Source organism: Hermetia illucens, chromosome 6, assembly GCF_905115235.1.
Source record: "Hermetia illucens chromosome 6, iHerIll2.2.curated.20191125, whole genome shotgun sequence".
Classification (NCBI taxonomy): Eukaryota; Metazoa; Arthropoda; class Insecta; order Diptera; family Stratiomyidae; genus Hermetia; species Hermetia illucens.
Window position 1 is genome coordinate 99,614,750 of NC_051854.1, and position 20,468 is coordinate 99,635,217.

At 46.2% G+C, this 20,468-nt stretch overlaps 2 protein-coding genes across 2 annotated transcripts; one reads left to right on the forward strand and one right to left on the reverse strand.

Moving 5' to 3' along the window:
- Positions 1–1,414: 1,414 nt before the first annotated feature.
- Positions 1,415–15,346, reverse strand: LOC119660146. The gene is made up of 3 exons (XM_038068546.1): positions 14,923–15,346; positions 14,442–14,693; positions 1,415–2,449 (listed from the first exon to the last, which is right to left on the reverse strand). The coding sequence occupies exons 1-3, from the start codon at positions 15,050–15,052 to the stop codon at positions 1,914–1,916; spliced, it is 918 nt and encodes a 305-aa protein (XP_037924474.1). The 5' UTR covers positions 15,053–15,346; the 3' UTR covers positions 1,415–1,913.
- Positions 15,347–17,191: 1,845 nt separating this feature from the next.
- On the forward strand, positions 17,192–18,448 carry LOC119660100. Its single transcript, XM_038068478.1, has one exon. It carries the CDS (start codon positions 17,192–17,194, stop codon positions 18,446–18,448), a length of 1,257 nt encoding a protein of 418 aa, XP_037924406.1.
- The last annotated feature ends 2,020 nt before the right edge of the window (positions 18,449–20,468 follow it).

The window sequence follows — 20,468 nt, forward strand, 5'->3', positions numbered from 1 at the left end:
CCGACTGCGGCACTTGAAGCTATCCTAAATTTACTCCCCATTCACTTGGAGGTGAAACGGAAAGCGACCAACTACGCATAAAGGCTCGATACCATTGGGGCGTGGAAAGGCGGCCAATCAAACGGTCATGCGTCTATCTGGAAATTTCTTGAAAAACATCAGGTAGCCCTGATGCCGACCGATCATATGGTTTCCAGATTCATCTTTGAAAAGACATACATTGTCGTAATCACCGAAAGAGAAGAATGGTCGACAAGTGGCCATGAGTCTTTTCAGATTACAGACTTAATAATCTTCACCGACGGGTCAGTCATGGAGGATGGATCGGGCGCAGGGGTGTTCTCGGAGAATCCGATTATAGAACTCGCCCGACCCCTCGGAAAAATGACGACCATATTCCAGGCGGAGATATATGCCATTTCATTGGCAACAGAAGAATGGAAGAATGGAGGGGTCGCACCATTCGAATCTGTTCCGACAGTCGGGCGGCATTATCGGCACTAAATGGCAACAACATATCAAGCCAGTTGGTGTGGAGTTGTCATCAGGTACTGCTGAAACTTGGCCGACTGAACGAAACATTCCTGATGTGGGTGCCGGGGCACTCTAACATCGCCGGTAATGAGAAGGCTGACAGACTGGCTCGTCGAGGGTCTGGATCCACAATGGTGGGGCCAGAACCAGCTCTTGGAATCCGATCATCTACTGCCAAGTCTACTCTGAAGGGTGAAATTGCAAGGATTCACGCAACCAAGTGGAGAAATTTGGACTCTTGCCGGCAAGCGAAAATCCTTGTGAAGGAGCCTAGGGCCACTCGAGCGACATTTTTGTTGTCCCTTAAGAAGTGGGACATGAAAACCCTAGTAGGGCTTTTGACGGGACACTGCCCCTTAAACTGCCATATGGAAAAGATTGGGGTAGTGGTTTCGGATGTGTGCAGCCAATGTGAGGAGGAGGAGGAGACAGCCCTGCACTTTTCATGCAGCTGCCCGGCATCCTCAGATCTCAGACGAAGATACCTTGGCAAGGTTTTCTTCAATGAAGAATCTGCACACTTTCTGCCTCTGGAGAATGTTCTAAGATTCGCTAAAGCCTGCGAACACCGTAGGCGGGAAGCCATTGAATAGGCAACTTACGGGGATAGTACAATGGGCCTAATAATGGCCTGAGTGCTCGGAGCTGCGGCTCCCCCCAATTAACTAAACTAAACTAAAAGCGACCAAAATGCGGCCGAAACAACGGCGGCTTGATACGCTAGATGGGGATTTAAAAGCGTCGCGATTGCATCCAGATCAGGCATTTGATAGAACCAAACCGACGATTACGACGAGTCGAACCCGCTTGTGAACGGGACAAAGGCTGAAGAAAAAAGGTAAAGGTTTGTAGGTTTTTTTTTGTAAATCAGTAGAATGTATTTAAATGTTGAAACTTTTTATTTCTATTATATTTTTATATTAATCTTAGTTTTAACTAAATCACTTTCTTGGGAGTAAACTCTTTGACATAGTAAAAAAAAAACAATAATCGTAAAGCTCTCCGATTAGTACCCAGGCGGGCATTGTTTCTACTAAAAGGTACGCAGTTATTCTTGTTATGAGAATAAAGTCGAACTTAGGTCTGAATTCAATGGAAAATTATTGAGATAATTTCCGAAGCAATACAAACTCAACAGTTTTTCAAATGTTCCTATCTAAATTATTTTATGGAAATTTTGATTGTTGATTGAATAAATCGCGAAGCGACACTTTCAGTTCAGTTCTATTTTCCTCACTTAGGAACGTCAATACTTTCACTTTGGCTGCTTAAATATACATTCTTATATTTACTAGAATTTATTATTACGTTTTCTGTACCTATTCAGCTGTTAATCAAAAAGAAACTAAACTAAAATCTCAATTTTAAATAGAAAAACTCTAATCTTCATTAATATACACAATATCAGGCATCTCAGTGACTCCACTTGAAATCAAATTTCGAGCCCCATCCAGCAGAAGTCTAGTTTGCTCCTCGAAACTTCGTAACAGCACTTCGTCCTGCTGCTTCTGAAATTCATGTTCTTCGCGCATTAACTCTTCCTGCTTCTTGAAGAATTCGTCGATTAGATCCCGTTGCATTTGTCTTAGATTGTTGGCAAGCTCTTTCATTGCACGGAAGTAGCTTCCTTGAAGAGGTTTCCGCTTGGAGGAAGGCTCGTCATCTAGACCCCCGTTTAGATCTTCGAATGAGAGCTGATCTGGATATTCTTCTTTAGGTGACGGCGGGGTGGGCATTTTGTTCATACTATTGTTGATATGGTTGTTTGTGCTATTGTTGTTAACAATGGGGACGGTGTGGTTTAGTTTTCTTTTTAGATGACCGTTTGTCATTATTTCAGGTATGATTGCTTTTGGAGAGAGTACGGGTGTAGAAACTATTTCGGGATCAGGCAAAATGGACTCTGGTTCAGGCTCTGAAAAAGATTAATTTGAATAGTTTTATTTTGAAATATTTTTTTTATTTTATTTTATAGTTTAGAACATTAAATGCTGGCAGGTAATGAGTAAAGTGCAGCAAAAAAGTAAACGAAAATTGTACCTGATCTCGAACTTTTTGAAGCTTTATTGTGAAAAATTGGTTATACATTCATTGTTCAAAGTATTGCCCATCGCTAGCCACAACTTTCTTCCATCTATCCAGGCAATTCATAGATACCATCGCGCCAAAAATTGGCCGGCTTGGTCGCTATCCACTCATCGAGCCATTTTTTGAGTTCGTCGTAATTGGAAAAGTGCTGGTTAGCCAGGCCATACTGCATCGACCGGAACAAATAGTAATCAGAAGGAGCAATGTCTGGAGAGTACGGCGGGTGGGGTAGGACTTCCCATTTCAACGTTTCTAGATATGTTTTAACGGGCTGTGCTACATGTGGACGAGCATTGTCATGTTGCAAAATAACTTTATCATGCCTTTGCTGGTATTGTGGCCGTTTTTTCTTGAGTTCGCGGCTCAAACGCATCATTTGACGTCGGTAGAGTTTGCCCGTGACCGTTTCGTTCGGTTTTAGCAGCTCATAGTATACCACACCCAGCTGGTCCCACCATATACACACCATGATCTTCTCACCATTAATATGTGTGGAGTTGCCTAATCTCCCATCAGGCGCGTCCCTTCGTGCGGATAAGGGAATACTCGGCGAATGTGTCATGGCCATGCACATGCACGCATGCGGAGATGTGCGTGTATGGGCATGTTTATGCGCAGGCCGGGTAGGTGGGAAGTAATCGCCCACCCGTGGATAAAAATTGGCTATGGGAAGGATACCCAGAAATAAAACCAAACATGGAGGAACAGAAGAAGAATGAAGTTACGGTGCAGGGCTTCGGAAACCCAGTACTGGCGGTTTTTGGGAGTGAGCAAACGGGCTCCCGGCCGTCGATATCCAACGACTGCAGTGCCTCAGTAGTGGGAACCTTGGCTACTGTGGCACCTAATGTTACAAGGGTACGGGAGGAACTTGAACTGGCTCCAGTGATGGACCCGTTCAGAAGGAGCTTGATTTTTCGCAGATCCCCTCCCACACGGGCACAAGCCCCCACGATCGCTACCCCCAGTGGGAAGCGTATAGCGGGAGTTTTGGATGAGGAAGAATCACTGACGCCGCTTCACTCGAGCGATGTTTTGGGCAATGATCAGTCTGGAGCTGCCTTTACTGCCCTCGGTAAAAAGATCATGGAGCTGTGATAAGAGGCATCCGTTTGACGAACGGCAAGGCCAGGATGAACGAGTAGAAAAGTCTCCGATTGGAAAAGTGAACCAGGCAACTCAAGTAACGCCGGTTCAAAACACAAAAGGGGAGAAACCGGGGAAGAGGTTGCGCGAGAAGCTGAATGACTCAACAGGCCAGCAAACCCCGACAAGAAAAAAGGACCCAACTCCCAAAAAAGCGGAGTTCATGAAAAGTACGTCCGAAGCTGCCAGTGAAAATACTGCAGTGGCTACCTCGAGAAAAGGGATCGAACCTTCAAAGGCGGATGCGGAAGCTTGGAGGAAGATAGAACCGCGGAAAAGAAATTATCGGAGGAAGATTAGACCGGAGGTGATTTTCATTTCCAAACGGGGCGAAGGGTCATACGCCGACATTCTCAGGAAAGTGAAGGCAGACCCCGAACTCACCAATTTGGGAGACAATGTCAGCCGCATTAGACGGTCCCAGAAGGGAGATCTTATGTTGGAACTTAGGAAATCCAAGGATGTAACCGCGGACAAATTCTTAAGCCAAATCGAGAAGACATTAGGGCAAGAAGCCGACATAAGAGCTAGCAGGCAGGAGATCACTATAATCTGCAAAGATATAGATGAAATCACGACGAAGGAGGAGGTTCGCGAAGCGTTGGAGAAACAGTTCGCTCTTGCCGGACTACAAGAGTCAGTGGTGAAAACGCTAAGGAAAGCCTATGGGGGAACACAAACCGCCATCATCAGCCTACCAGTAGAGAACGCACTCAAACTGTTAGCAGCAGGGAGAGTGAGAATAGGCTGGGTTATGTGTCGCCTTAGGGGGAACAGGTGGCGTTAAAACGGTGCTTTAGATGCCTTGGCTTTGGTTACATTGCGAAGGCATGCACTAACCCAAATGACAGGTCAAAGCAATGCAGGAGATGCGGAGTGGAAGGCCATATCAGCAAGGACTGCGGAGCTGACCCAAATTGTCTACTGTGCAAAGGAAAGCAGGGTGTGGACCATCGGCACATTGCGGGCAGCAGCAGGTGCCCAGAATACAGAAGAGCCCTTAGCACAAATCAACCTCAACCACTGCGAGGCGGCGCAGGATCTACTCGCGCAAAACATCCGCGAGAAAAACATCGATGTGGCCATACTAAGTGAACCATACCGAAACCGCGGTGGTAGCGTTTGGGTCAAAGACCAAACGGGCCAAGCAGCGCTGTGGACTTGTGGAGAACAAGCCTTCCAGGAAATAATGGAGCACCCGGAGGAGGGCTTCATCAGAGCGAAGGTGAAGGGCATCCACATCTACAGGTGCTATGCTCCACCCAGCGCTACACTCGTCGAGTATGAGCGGATGTTTGCTGCTCTTGTTTTGGATGCAAGAGGGCGTTGGCCGATCATAATAGGAGGCGATTTCAATGCGTGGGCTCTTGAATGGGGCAGCCGGATAACTAATGTCAGGGGACGTGTTCTCCTCGAGGCATTCGGGGAGCTGGACGTGGTACTGGCGAATGTTGGGTCTTCGTACACTTTCCGGGGAAGGGGCCTGGGGTCTATAGTGGACCTGACATACGTGAGTGCCACTTTAGCCAGTAGAATCGCTTGGCATGTCAGTGAGGACTATACTCACAGCGACCACCAGGCAATCTGCATAGAGATCAAGGGCGGATCGAGCTCGAAAAAAACTTCTCGCAGAATGCCGGGTGGTATGCTTGGCTGGACAGTGAAAGCTTTCGAGGGGGAGACGTTTTCCGCGGTGCTCAAATCTGACATATCCCTGAATGGTACGGCTGGAGAGAAAGCCAGGCAGATCACTCGATGGGTGACGGAAGCATGCGATGCTACTATGCCCAGAAGGCGATTGCTCCCCAGTAGGCAACCCAACTACTGGTGGAACAACGAAATCGCAAGTTTGCGAGCCGCATGTTTTCGGGCAAGGAGGCTTTGCCAGAGGCTCAGGGGAAAACCCGGTGGCGACGGTCGAGAGGAGGCACACAAGCAAATTGCGTGGCCGCCTAAAGGAAGCCATTCGGAGGAGCAAAAAGAACTGCTTCAAACAGCTGTGCGACCATGCCGACATAAACCCTTGGGGCGAGGCTTACAGAGTGGTGATGAAAAGGCTGCGGAAATCACCCCAGGTGACCTGTCCGCGCCTCCTGAAACAGATTGTTACCACTCTGTTCCCTCACCACGAAAATAGAGGAAGGCAAATTTTTGTCCAGCTAAATGACGGCATAATACCGCCTGTAAATGTGGAGGAGCTGCGGGAAATATGTGGTAGGTTCGGTGACAACAACGCCCCAGGTTTGGATGGCATCCCCAACCGAGCTTTGAAACTGGCAGTGAAGACTAGGCCCGACCTTTTCGCCAACACCTTCGAGGCGTGCCTAAAAGAAGGAATATTCCCTGCCCAGTGGAAAAAGCAAAAGTTGGTGTTGCTTCCGAAGCCTGGCAAGCCACCTGGAAACCCAGCGTCTTATCGTCCTATCTGCTTGTTGGATACAATGGGGAAGATGATGGAGAGAGTCATCTACAACAGACTCCTGCCCATCGTCGAAGCCAGCAATGGTTTGTCGGAACGCCAGTTTGGTTTCCGACGCGCCCACTCTACGGTGGACGCAATTGGCATGGTGGTAAACCTGGCAAAAGGTGCACTGATTTCTGGCGGCTACTGTGCCGTGGTGGCGTTGGATGTCAAAAACGCTTGCGGTTAGCTCCGCAATCATCCAAATGCAGGAGGAGTTGCTGAAGGAACAGAGAAGGAGGAAAGCTGCAAATGAGTGAAGGATGAGTGCCTAAGAGCAAACCTACCCCGCGAAGTAATACCTGAATGGTGGTCCCGCGGGGCTGGGGCTGGAGAGACCGGGGGTGGTTTTTAGTGGGTGTGAATCCCACACGCGCCCGCTGTAGTTCCGGCGTTCGGGCGGCGGAGCTGTGGCGGACGTGTCTTTCTAAGATTTTCCACCTCCGTGTACGCACAAAAAAAAAAGATATGTTTTAACGGGCTGTGTAACATGTGGACGAGCATTGTCATGTTGCAAAATAACTTTATCATGCCTTTGCTGGTACTGCGGCCTTTTTTTCTTGAGTTCGCGGCTCAAACGCATCATTTGACGTCGGTGGAGTTTGCCCGTGACCGATTCGTTCGGTTTTAGCAGCTCATAGTATACCACACTCAGCTGGTCCCACCATATACACAGCATGATCTTCAAACGCATCATTTGACGTCGGTGGAGTTTACCCGTGACCGATTCGTTCGGTTTTAGCAGCTCATAGTATACCACACCCAGTTGGTCCCACCATATACACAGCATGATCTTCTCACCATGAATATTCGCTTTGGCCGTCGTGATGAGGCATGGCCGGGGTATCCCCATGTTGCCCGACGCTTGGGATTATCGTAATGGATCCACTTTTCATCGCCAGTAACTATTCGATGCAGAAAATCCTCCCTTTCTTGTCGTTGGAGCAGTTGTTCGCACGTGAAAAAACGGCGTTCGACGTCTCTTGGCTTCAGTTCATACGGAACCCAATTTCCGACCTTTCGGATCATTCCCATTGCTTTTAAACGGTGGGAAATGGCTTGCTGAGTGACTCCAAGTGTTTTTCCAAGTTCTTCTTCCGTTTGCGATGGATCTTGGTCGAGCAATGCCTCTAATTCTTCATCTTCAAAAATTGTTGGCCGTCTGGCGCGCTCTTCGTCTTCCAAGTCAAAATTGCCACTTTTAAACCGTCCAAACCACCTCTGACACGTTCGCTCAGATAGAGCATGGTCACCATAAACTTCCACCAAAATGCGATGACTTTCGGTTGCTTTTTTCTTCATATTGAAATAGTGAAGTAGAATTCCCCGCAAAAACACATTATTTGGTACAAAATTGGCCATTTTCGTTGATGAAAAAAGTATTGTTGTTTACATTTCAATTAAATAATTTATACTGACATTTGTGCCTATTGACAGTAGCTTTCCGATGAATGTTTGGAAATGTGGATCAATGGAATAAAAAACAAGCTACGCCATCTATTGTGAAAACCGACAGAACTTATTTGTAGGCCTTATAATAAATAAAATCATTAAGATCGAAACCCACACTTAGGATATTACTCATTACTTGATCAAATTTAATCCTCAGATTTCAAATAGATTGACTATAGTTGGTTCCCATCCTAGTTAAATTCTGCAACTTCCGATTGTTTTGCATCAATGTCGCATTAAACGTATGTTGGGCCTCCATGTGGTGACACCGGGAAACGCTGTATTTATAATGATGGCTGGTCGTGATGCAGTAGGCGAATGCTCCAAGACTTTGTGCAATCAGAACCGAGTCCGCACGACCCCGAAGCTTTACCAGAGATTATCTGGTATTATGGGAACTGGGATAAACCTCTGACTTCAAATGTCTCAGGAGAATTCCTGGGCATGTATTGTCAGCCAGGTTATTAGCGGTTGGCGATCTACTGTAAGTTTCATGGGGGTTGTGGTTGCGTCCACCAGTTAAATGATAAGCCAAATTTTACTTTAGCAACGGCCAGAGCAGTGGAAGAAAAGCTGAACAATAACGTGGAAAATAAACACAGGAAGTAATGATACAGTGTCTGTTAACGAAAATTGTACTCACCCACTGTGCCCCGACCAACTTCTTTGTTCGAAATAGTATTAGGTCAGCGTACTTCGGAGCTTTGATTAATAGTGGAGATCACTTCCCATATGTTATAATACTTCCATATAGCAACATAGAAAGAACATCAGCACAGAACAGTCTCAACTGGATCTTGGTGTTGAGATAACTGCATTTCCACATTTTAGACAAGGCAGCGAAAGCGAATCTAGCGTTGTTTATGCGTTGGCAGAAATTACGCTTTCTGGATATACAAATCTTAAATTCAGTTTCGACCAACTGGTTCTGGGACGCTTTAGAAGAGGAGATGCCAAATGTCCACCACTGGCCAATTCCTATCTAAAGTAGACGAGCGTGTAGAATCGGACATTCTCACCTAGATCATAGGCTTTCCAGAATTAACTTTCCCACTGGTATTGAAAACATATCAAGAAATCAAATCTCGCTTTCAACTTTTAAATCAAATGGAAGGAGCTCGATCTAGAAACTCTGGTGGGGTGTGGATTTAAAATCTCTCCTTCAGGCAGAGCAGCTGTCTTTCAGGAACTTCAGAAGGATTGCGTAGCGGGAAATCTTTCTAGCTTTCGTCGAGGTAAGAGACAATTGGACCCGCGCAGTGGGGAAGGCCAAAGCGGGTTTGTGGCAACGTACTCTGTACTATCCTCAGTGAAACAAAAATAAAATGCTGAGATCAGGGAAAGAGATAAATAGAGTATAGTTGGAATTATTCTACTATGCTAAATCCTACCTGATCTCTCTTGGTGACAGGCCCCGCGACAGGTCGACCAAGAAAATGCATACAATGTCGTTACAAACATGATGATCGGATTGAGTCACAAGCCTCGGAGAAATGCTAGGGCGTCCACCTCAGTTGCGGCAGGACGGGCCCCGGTCCTGTCGAGAAATGAGCAAGGGTTCTTGACGCATGGACGGCGTCAGGACGTAAGCAAGTTAGTCCGAACACAACGAACAAAACAAATACGTGTCTGCACGCTAAATGTTGGTACCCTAACTGGAAAGACCGAGGAACTCGCAAGAGCCCTTCGGAGAAGGTGCATTGACATCTGCGCTCTGCAAGAAACCCGATGGTCTGGTTCCAAAAGCTGCGACATTGAACGCGAACGCGGTAAAAATGGCTACAAACTTCTCTATTTTGGTAACCCACACACTCAATATGGTGTTGGCATTGCCATCTCTATGGTGTTGGCATTGCCATCTCTATATGGTGTTGGCATTGCCATCTCTCGCTAGAGTTCCCTCCCTCAGTCATCTCCTGGCTTTCCTCCTATCTCTCATACCGTTCATGCAAAGTTTCTTTTCATGGTCACTCATCTGGTTCCTTCTCTCCTTCCTCTGGTGTTCCCCAAGGCTCTATACTTGGCCCGCTACTCTTCCTGTTTTTTATCAATGACCTCGCCTCCATCCTCACCTGTCCGTATTTGCTTTACGCAGACGACCTTAAATTGTTTGCCTCTGTTTCCTCTCCATTGGACTGTGCTCTCTTACAATCCAACCTTGATAATTTAGCCCGTTGGTGTTCGTTCAACAAGCTAACACTGAATGTCAACAAATGCCACTGGATGCGCTATTCCCTGAAACCCTCCCCATCATCCTTTTCCTATTCTCTCAGTGGTCAACCCCTTTCACTACTGACCTCCTTCAAAGACCTGGGTGTAATATTCGACGATAAACTTCGTTTCAATTCCCACTTCGTTGACATCATCAATAGAGCTTCCAAAATGTCTGGTTTTATCCTACGTTCCTCGTCCGACTTTACCTCAATCCAGCCCTCCTTAACACTCTTCAATTCCCTTGTCAAAAACATCCTTGAATACTGCTCTGTAGTCTGGTCCCCCTACCGCATCCGTGACGGCCGCGCTCTTGAAGCTGTACAACGCAAATTCACCCGAACCCTCTTTTACAAAAAGAACCTTCCACGGGTTGATTATCCGTCACGACTCCGCACCCTCAATCTCCCCTCCCTACAGCAACGCCGTATTTTCCTTGATATGTGTACTCTTTTCAAACTATGCAATGGTCTGATGGACTGCTCCGCCAACTCGGATATTATTCTCCGTATCGCCTCGTCTCATGACACACGTAATGCGGACATTTTTGATGTGCCCTTCGCCGAGCTTGAGATTTACTTTCACTCTCCAATCCCGAGATTTTGCCGGTCGTACAATGCCCTACAGCTTGGTTCATTTGACTCTATGTCCCTCTCTAGCTTTAAGCGCAAAATATGTTATTTACTTGCTCCTCCCTCTGAGGACAATATGTAATAAGAAATTTGCTTTCTGTGTATTGTCCTCATTAAATAAATAAATAAATAAATCTCAGAGGGTTTCCGTGATGCCATTAAAGAAGTCGAACGATTTGATGATCGGCTGATGAAGCTCACCATTATATCAGCTGATCGCACTATTCACCTCTTCACCGCGTATGCACCACAGACAGGCCGACCTGATGCCGAGAAAGATGCCTTCTGGCAACTTCTCGATGAAAAGACTTGTCACGTGCCTGCTGACGATTACATAATCATTGCCGGCGACCTTAATGGTCATGTGGGTGAAAAGGCAGACGGTAACAGGTGCCATGGGGGAAACGGGTTCGGAGCGCGCAATGAAGGTGGCGAGCGTATAATCGATTTTGCGGACACCCATGACCTTGTACTTATGAATACATGGTTCATCAAACGATTGTCTCATCTTCCCACATTTTATAGTGGGAACAATAAAACGCAAATCGACTATATTCTCATAAGACGTCAACATTTTACCACTGTCACTGATTGCAAAGTCGTTCCCTATGAGACCATCGCACCTCAACATCGGCCGTTGATTGCCGTCCTGCGAATTAAGCCACAGATAAAACAGCGTGAGGAACGCCGTGCATTAAATGGTGGCGATTTGGTGAGAAGAAAGAAGAAACGGTCTCACTCATACGATTGCCAACCATTACGAATGTGGAAGAATCATGGAACCAAATGAAAGACACGATCCACAAAGCGGCCTCTGCAACCCTCGGGGTCACCAAGCCGGGTAAGCGGTACATCAACCGAGATACTTGGCTTTGGAATGATGATGTTGAAATGAAGGTCCGTGAAAAGAAACGCCTCTACCACAAATTTCTCGACGATAAAACGCCTGCTAATTGGCAAATTTATAAGAATGCCAACCGGGAAGCAAAGAAAGCGGTCGCTGTCACCCGAGCGAACCATTTCAAAAATCTTTACGATAAACTGGACACTCGGGATGGCGAGAGAGATCTGTATCGACTTGCTAAAAGCCGTGATGAACGCACACAGGATATCGAACATTTCTGTTGTGTTAATGACAAGAACGGTACTTTGCTTACTGATCGTCGAGCCGCGACGAATAGACGGCGAGAATACTTCGAGCAGATTTCAACTGAAGAATTTGTTCATTCTCCACTTCCACAATCATTGCCGACATTTGGAGCAGTTCCACCAGTCAGCGCAACTGAAGTCGAGGAGGCAATAAAACAAATGAAATCGGGGAAAGCAGCAGGACGTGACGACATCACATCTGAGCTCTGGAAAGCGAAGAGCTAGGACCCAACACTGTGGCTCAGTGAATTCTTTAACCGGGTTATACAGGAAGGAAGAACACCATCTGACTGGCAAGAAAGTACCACTGTTCCAATATGGAAAAAGAAAGGTATTCCAGCAAAATGTTCAAATTACCGTCCGATCCGGTTACTTTCCCATACTATGAAGATTTTTGAACGCATTCTTGACAACCGTATTCGCGAAATCGTTGAAATAACCGTGAATCAAGCCGGATTTGTCAAGAACTGCGGAACTACTGACGCAATACACGCCAAGCGGTTACTCATGGAGAAACACCGTGAGAAGCATCGCCCTCTTTACATTGCCTTTCTGGATCTAGAGAAAGCGTTTGACCGTGTACCACACGAACTCATCTGGTATGCTTTACGACACTTCGTGCCAGAAGAACTCGTGCGCTGGGTTCAATTGCTCTACCACGATCCGAAAAGTAAAGTATGTATGTAAGTAAAGTATGGCGGGTGTATCAAAACCGCTTCGTGTCTCTGTTGGTGTTCATCAAGAAAGTGCCATCTCACCACTCCTCTTTGTTCTTGTTATGGACACCGTCATACGGGATATCCAACGTGCAGCGTCCTACACACTGCTTTATGCAGATGATGTTTTCCTAGCATTTAATAGCAAAAATGATCTCGAGCAATTTGTCTAAAAATGGAATGATCGCCTCATGCAACACGGTCTCAGATTGAATTTAAACAAAACTGAATTTTTGACGACAGATCCCCATGAAACAGGCACAATCACTGTCAGCGGCAGTGATCTGCCCAGAACTGAGCAATTTAAATACCTCGGGTCAACGCTATCAGCCAATGGAGAGCTGCGTTATGAAATTGCTTCACGCATTAACGCAACCTGGATGAAGTGGCGTTCCACAACTGGTGTTCTTTGTGATCGACGTATCAACGAACGTCTTAAATCTAAAATTTACCGCAATGTCGTCCGTCCAGTCGCTCTCTATAGTTCTGAGTGTTGGCCGACCATAAAAGACAATGAACCGCGTCTTGCGGTAATGGAGACGAAGATGCTACGTTGGACTAGTCGCGTCACACGTTTAGATCACATCCGAAATGAGGATATCCGCGATCGTTATGGGGTTGCACCGATCGTGGAAAAGTTGCGAGAGAGGCGTCTTCGATGGTATGGTCACGCAATTCGTGCAAACGGGAATTCACTTGCCAAGGTTGGTCTGAACACCGTCGTCGATGGTAAACGACCAAAAGGTAGACCTAAGCAACGGTGGCTTGATACGCTGGATGGGGATTTGAAAGCCTCGAGATTGCACCCAGATCAAGCATTCGATAGAGCCAAATGGCGAAGCCGATCACGACGAGCCGACCCCGCTTGTGAACGGAATAAAGGCTGAAGAAAAAGAAGAAGAGGCAGTGGATGAACTATCCAAGAAGGAAGCAGGGACACGGGCCAGAATCCTTCTGTGGAATCGGAAACGGTTGCATGGCTATGAATCTGAGAAGAGGAACTGTTGAGGGAACTATACTGGGCGGGCCTACCAGGGATGGAGCAGTCCAGGGTGCTTATTGGGGGATACGAACTCATGCGCACAAAGGATTGCTTAAACCTCACCAAAAAGAACCTCCGAATCATAGTGGGAATTCTCACTGGTCATTGTCGGCTGAACTACCACCTAGGGAAGCTAGGGATATCTACGGACATTGCCTGCAGGTTCTGTGAGGAGGAGGACGAAATCTCTATACACGTCCTGGGACAGTGTCCGGCACTTGTGCAAAGTAGGTCGATACATCTGGGAGAACACTTAATACCAGATGCAAAGCTGAAAGATCTGGAAGTAGGGAACATACTAAAGTTCCTAACGGTTACAGGCCTGCTTGAGATACTATGATCAATAGGTACACTATAACCAGTAAAAGGGGCACAATAGTTCTTCAAGGACGCGGTGCGACTTTCCCTTAACAGAAGAATAATAATTCCATTGAATGCACTCCATTGCCTCGGGATAGAAACAAAGTTCTGAGGATTATTTTTCAGTCCCATTCCTACTTTTGCTCTGGAAAATTTTAGTCAATATTTTACAAAATTATTGTTCGCAAAACCGTATATTAAAATTTTGGCATTTTTATTTCAATTCGAAATGGTGACCACTTATTCCGCAAACACAATCAATGCAAATACAAAAAAAATTATAGGAAAAATATAAATTTTCACTCACGAATCTCAATCCGTCACTACTCCCTTAACTATTGCACCTGCCGCCGAAAACAAATGAGTTATCACGCACGCATCGTTGCATCGATGCATGTTGCTATGCAAGCGACCCAAAACTTGTCGCTGTGCAACAAGTTGCACACAACAAAGTCGGCCGACGACCCCAACCTCCGACCCGATCGCGACCACTTGTCACCTTCGCGACAGTCCACTGATCAGCCGGCAATCGCCTTCAACTTATCAATCAACTCGCCCAAGCCGCTACCGCCCGCGTCCATTCATTACGCACTCATTCATTCGCTGTTCATTTACAATTGCTCAACTTTCGCAGAAATTCGCGTACTCACCGTCGACAACTTCCTGTTTGATCTCGATGCCGCCGTTCACGTCAAGGCCCGGCGTCGCGGCGGAAGCCACCACGGACGGGCAACAGTCGTCATGCAGAATCCGATCCAGCAGAAAATAGTAGTCGCAGGTGCGTGGCGTGTTTCCCGGCACTGAATTGTGGCGGGTCGTTGTCACGTACGACGACTTCAGAAACTTCCACTTTGTCCAGATCTGTTGGTAGTTTTTCCTGGTGAAGCCGCGGGCGTGCATTTCTGCGGGCGCGGACGGGAGCCCATTTGCATAGCGTCAAAGACGGGCGCAGCGCAGCGGCGGGGCCGGTCAATTCAATTCAAATGTCAATTGTGGCGTCGAAGCAGCAGACGTCAGGCGGGAGACATGGAAGTAACGAACAAAAACATTGAGTTAGCAAATAGCGTTTGGAATTTCCGCCGCAGCTTGGCAGCAGGAGAAATGACAAGTTTTAAGTACTCGGCGAGTTACCTGACTCCACAAAGCGGAAGATCTGCTCGTTGCGGAACTTCTTCTCGTTTATCATGTTCAGGATTTTCTCCTTTTCGATGATGTCCAGGAGGGCCTTGATCTCGGCGTCTCGCCACAGGTTGCGCTCCATCTTGCCCAGAATCTGGATCCAAGCTACAAAGGTCTGACGAACGCTTGCAAAAACGATTCTGAGAACTGTCCGGGTCAGAGCCTGAAATCCAACTCTGCGTCCGATCTCGCAATTGCAAATGCAGATTGAGAGGCTCAAAAAAGCGCCGGCAGTTCCGTCCGGATGTCAAAATCGCGGTTGTTATCCGCACGAAAGCAAGCCTCGCCCGCAAATTTGGAAAATAATCAAAGTTTTCAGAGTGCTGACGCGAGTCATTCGCCCCTCAACTCGACACGACACAAACGCTCGCGTTTCTGAACGAGTTTTGTGAGTTGAGTTTGAATACGCTCGTCGCCACGAGCCCGAGCGAGGCAGCGGTGGAAATGCCATATTTTCAATACTCGATTCAACACAGAAGAAGAAACGGTACCGTCGCCGCTCGCTGGTCGCCTCGTTTCCAATTCACATACTCTTTTGAACGCACACATGGAAGCGCGGCAATTGCCATCAGAGTCAGCCGGACCAGCGTCTTCGTCTTCTAGACCAAGCTGCCATGTCAAGCACCGCCGTCGCGAACGGCCATAGAAAAACCAGTCAACAACCTGTGCCCGCACCCCGTCCGCGGGGACGGAGCGGGCGGACGGCGCGACGAGTGTATTGAATACAGTTGCTGTATTCAATACGCGTTCCTGGCCGAGAACACGGCGAGCGGGTGAGCGGCGAGAGGCGAGTGTTGCCAAGAGCCCAATTCGGTGTCCGATAACGACTGCGATTCGACAGTCGTAATCAGCTAAATTGAAAAAGACCAAATGGCGTGCATTCATGCCTGCAATGGGATTGTGTCGAATCGAGCGCGAGTGGTGTTGATTACATCCACAGCACCGCTCCTGCTGCATTCGTCCGCGCCCCGATTTTGGCCAACTCCAGCGGTAGTTGGGGTTGCAAGCAATGCACCCTTGCAATTGACGTTTCCCCCCAAAGAAAGGACGACAGCAGCGGGTGCATGATTGGAGTCATTGCAGGCGGACATGCTACTCGTAACTCTGCCGGGGAATTGTGGAGACAAATGCATGCTTGGCGATGTCAAAAACTTTCCGTATTGAAACTCTGCTTCGTATATTTACATTGGGGGCTCCATCGCCGCGCTGTACCGAAAACGAACCTGACTACGATGAGTCGATAAGTGGCTGAGCTCGACACTGAGTTTCCAACACGTTCGTTGCTAAGTGGTTGAGATTATTTGCTGGTTTGGCATTTCGTACAGTAAGTGACGTTAGTAAACGACTTTTCCGATGATTCTTTTGCTGAACAACCGTCAACTCTGGAAGTTGTGAATGTGAAGCTGCTCTAAATGGCAAAAATTAGTATTTCTATAAACAAATTTTCCTTTTTATTTTGAGATTGAGGAGTCCTAAGTCCGTATCCATTTAACAAAAATGTTCTAGCTCCGGTTAAGCTTTGGTTTGAAGAGTGGGCACATTTACGTTCGATATAATTGGACCTTAATCTGTATGGATGAGGATGTTCCCACCCGGAAAGTCTATAAGGGCAATATCTATGGTAGAAAAAGAAGACGAGGCAGACCCTGCCTAAGAATGGAACTACAGGCCCTGAATATCACGATTTCCGGTCTCTACGCGCAACAAGCAAAACATAACTTAAAGGCATATAGCACCCATTTAAAATTGGTCAAAGAAGCAACATCAATTGGAGCCCCGCTGGATCAAATGTTGGTAAAAATCCAGAGAGCATTCGAATGTGAGATAGCTAAGAAGCAAAAAGCGCATAAAATTAAATGGACTCGGCTGACACAACACAGAACGCAGAAGGAAAATCCCTTGCCTATACTAGCAAACTACGTGGTTAACAAATCATCGATAGAATTTACCCCCAGAGAATTGACAGTTTTGAACAATGGACTAGGGTACGCGTTATCAGCCACAACTAGATTAGACGAAACCATCGTAAACATCGAAGCAGGAATAAAATGGCTTAGCAGCGAGGCTAAAGAAGAGATTCGAAGTGGGATATCAAAAATTAGTTTAAAGACAGAAAAGAAAAAAACTAAACGAGTATCAGGATGATTTTAAAATGATCCGCCAACTAAGAGATAAGCCAGTATATTACCTGAAAGCGGACAAAGGGAACAATGTCGTTATAATGGCGAAAACCGACTACGACGACGCAGTATCATTGAAACTCAGAAATGGGAACTTTTTTGAACTGCGTGAGGACTCGATGCCCGAGTCCATCAAACGCGTAGATCGAGCCCTCAAAGAAGCCAGTACAATATTCAAAGATATCACTAAATTAAGAATGCCTAATCCATCGTTACCACGCATCAGATGCCAGCCCAAGATACATAAGGAAGGACACGAAATGCGTGAGATAATCGCCGACTCGAACTCACCAACCTTCAAAATTGCGAAATGGTTAGTCCACGAATTTTCAGTCCTGGGAAACACATTGAGCAAATACGCAATAAGGAACACGGGTGAACCCACTAGCAAACTACAAGAAGCAGGGCACATAAACACAAACGAAATGATGGTATCATTCGATGTTAAATCCTTGTTCCCAAACACTCCGATCAAACCAGCTATTCACCAACTAGAAATTTGGCTGAATAAATTGAACATCACAATTGATTGGAGGGCCAAAGTGAGACAATACCCTAAATTGGCATCACTATGCATGGGTGAAAATTATTTCACATTTCCTGAAAAATTTTATAAAACCACAGCGGGAGTCTCCATGGGCAACCCAATGTCACCACTGGTGACGGAAATGTTTATGGCATACGTGGAAACAATCATCGAAGAAAAGGGGATAATGCCGAGGATTTGGTTCAGGTATGTCGATGATATATTTGCCATAGTTGAAAAGGACAGGGTAGACAACACGTTAACAGAAATTAATAGGATACACCTGAAGATCCAATTCACAATAGAAAAAGAAGAACATGGATCGTTACCATTTTTGGACCTACGAGTAACTAACAATAGCGGAAAACTCGAATTCGAGATATACAGGAAGCCAACGGCAACCCAAAGAATGATACCAGCAACTTCGGCTCATACCGCAACACAAAAAATGGCTGCCTACAATTCAATGGTGCACCGTCTCTGCACATACCCCCTAAACAAAGATGGCTTCCATAAAGAAAGAATGTTCATACTTGATACAGCTATCAAGAATGGTTACACGGTCGAAATAATCGAAAAGCTGATCAAGAGAAAGCAAGAGCAGATATGGAAGAACCAACATTCAACATTGTTCGAGCAAGAAAGCACTCTAGCTGATACAAAATGGGTGAGCATATCATTATCCAAAGACTTTTATAGAATAAAATCCCTCCTAGGAAAATACGATATAAAAGTGGTCGGATCAAGCAGAGACGCAACCCTTAAAAGATAACTAGGGAGCGAAAAGGACCCATTAACGGAAGGGGAAAAAAGTGGGATTTACAAGATCAGCTGCAATGACTGCGAGATGGTCTACATTGGCCAGACAAAACGCCTCATCACGACTAGGTTCCAAGAACACCTAAAGGAAGTAGAGAAGGGAGAAAGACGAGGAGCCAACACAGTGCGTTCTCCGGTTGCGATGCACGTCATAGAGGAGGGGCATTCTGTGACGAGGGCAAATCTCGAGCTGGTACGACAAGTGAATAAGCCACACACCTTGGACGCATGGGAGAGCTTGGAAATATTGCGGAAGGATGCGGCAAAATTGATGAAAACAGATGGAGGGAATTGTGCATCAAGGCTAATCAAAAAACTCGCTGACAAACACAGGGACCGCACCACCCACTAACTATTGATAATTGATGGCCATCAACCCAAAAGTTATAATATTATCCCTACCTTCATGTGGACCTTTTTACGTTTTTCTCTTTACCTTTTAGAATTTGTACCCACATACGGATCTTTAGCTTTTAAGCAACTTTTTATAATCTGTCCCCACAGACCTTTAATTTGTTTTATTTAAAAATCAGGAAAAACTTCCCAATGATTTAGTAGCTTAAGTACTGAGGAAGAGAGTAAGTAGCTTTCGAAATACGTATTTACTAACTATTAAAATATATTGTAGTAGGAGCAAGCTACCTAGTTTTATTTTTATAGAGGCAGACCCTGCCTAAGATGAAGCGATGGCGTAGGTCAGGACGCCAGACAGCTTTTAGGGATATCGAATTGGTGGACCTCGGCGCAAAACCGGGATGTCTGGAGTTCCTTATTAAGGCAGGCCTAGACCGGATACCGGTTGTTGCGCCGTTGATGATGATGATGATAATTCGCACCCATGTTGTGGTCTGCGAATTAAAACAAGTCGGAAGCTCCCGCTTCGGGTATAACGGTTTTGTGTTCATCTTATGGAAGAAATTTCAACGCACATTTTTCTATCCGTATATAGCTACAAATCCAACATAATCCTGGCAAAATATTGCCAAACTACCAGACATACGTACATATTACAGCCATAGATATTACGCTCACCCTAAGGTGTCGAGTAAATTTCTAAAATGTGGAAATATACTATTATTAACTTTATTTGTGCAGATATCGAAACCGGATATATTTTGAGGTCTAGATTTCGTAGAGATGCACCACTGTGATTTTTTTCAGATTTTTCAGGTGGATAGGTTCTGAGAACGAGACCTGTTACACTTTTTGGGGGTCATGTTTTGAGCCCTCACTCCCCTATGTTTCACCCAATATCAAATATCGAACCAAATTCGAAAAGTACTAATTGAGACCTTTCATTTGATACTCCACACGGCTATATTCTGCGAAAAAAAATTTGCACCCTCCATTCACATGTATGGAGAGCCCCCCCTTAAACTTAACACAAGATGGCACCACTCACTGCATGTAAAGGGAACACCAGATCACATACTATCACCAATTTTCGTGACAATCGATCAAGCTGTTTCTGAATAAATCGGGTGTGACAGACAGACAGACAGACAGAAGTCGAGCCACAGGGCAAAGGCTATCATGCCCGAAACCGGAAAAGATGTCAGGCTGGTCTGCAAAATCTTTGAATGAGCAGACCTTCATAGAGGTGTGGTTAGATCAATCTGATAAGGCAGGCGCCTCTACCGAAAGAGCCGTCCATCTAGCTCAATGCATCGCCAAAGCATGTGACGCGTCCATGCCTAGGAGGTGCTCATTCGCCAATAGAAGACCAAACTACTGATGGAATGATGAACTGACCTGTCTTCGATCAGCCTGCCACCGAGCCAGAAGAGCGACTCAGAGGTCGATAGGTAGTGTCGGTCAGGGGCAGAAAGAGTGCGCCTATAAAGCAGCCCACAAAACCCTCAAGCTCGCCATCCAGCGAAGCAAGAGGAAATGCTTTAAAGAGCTCTGCTCAGAAGCCGACATAAACCCATGGGGGAGTGCTTATAGAATCGTGATGGGACGATTCAGAGGGC

Bases quoted from the DNA above. Each gene is read 5' to 3' on its own strand.
- LOC119660146 (XM_038068546.1), bottom strand. From the start codon at position 15,052: ATGGAGCGCAACCTGTGGCGAGACGCCGAGATCAAGGCCCTCCTGGAC. The intron at 14,694-14,922 runs GTAACTCGCCGA...CCGCGCCCGCAG, and splicing joins CTTCCGCTTTGTGGAGTCAG to AAATGCACGCCCGCGGCTTC. The intron at 2,450-14,441 runs GTGAGTACGCGA...AATCTTTTTCAG, and splicing joins CAAACAGGAAGTTGTCGACG to AGCCTGAACCAGAGTCCATT.
- LOC119660100 (XM_038068478.1), top strand. From the start codon at position 17,192: ATGGCGAAAACCGACTACGACGACGCAGTATCATTGAAACTCAGAAAT.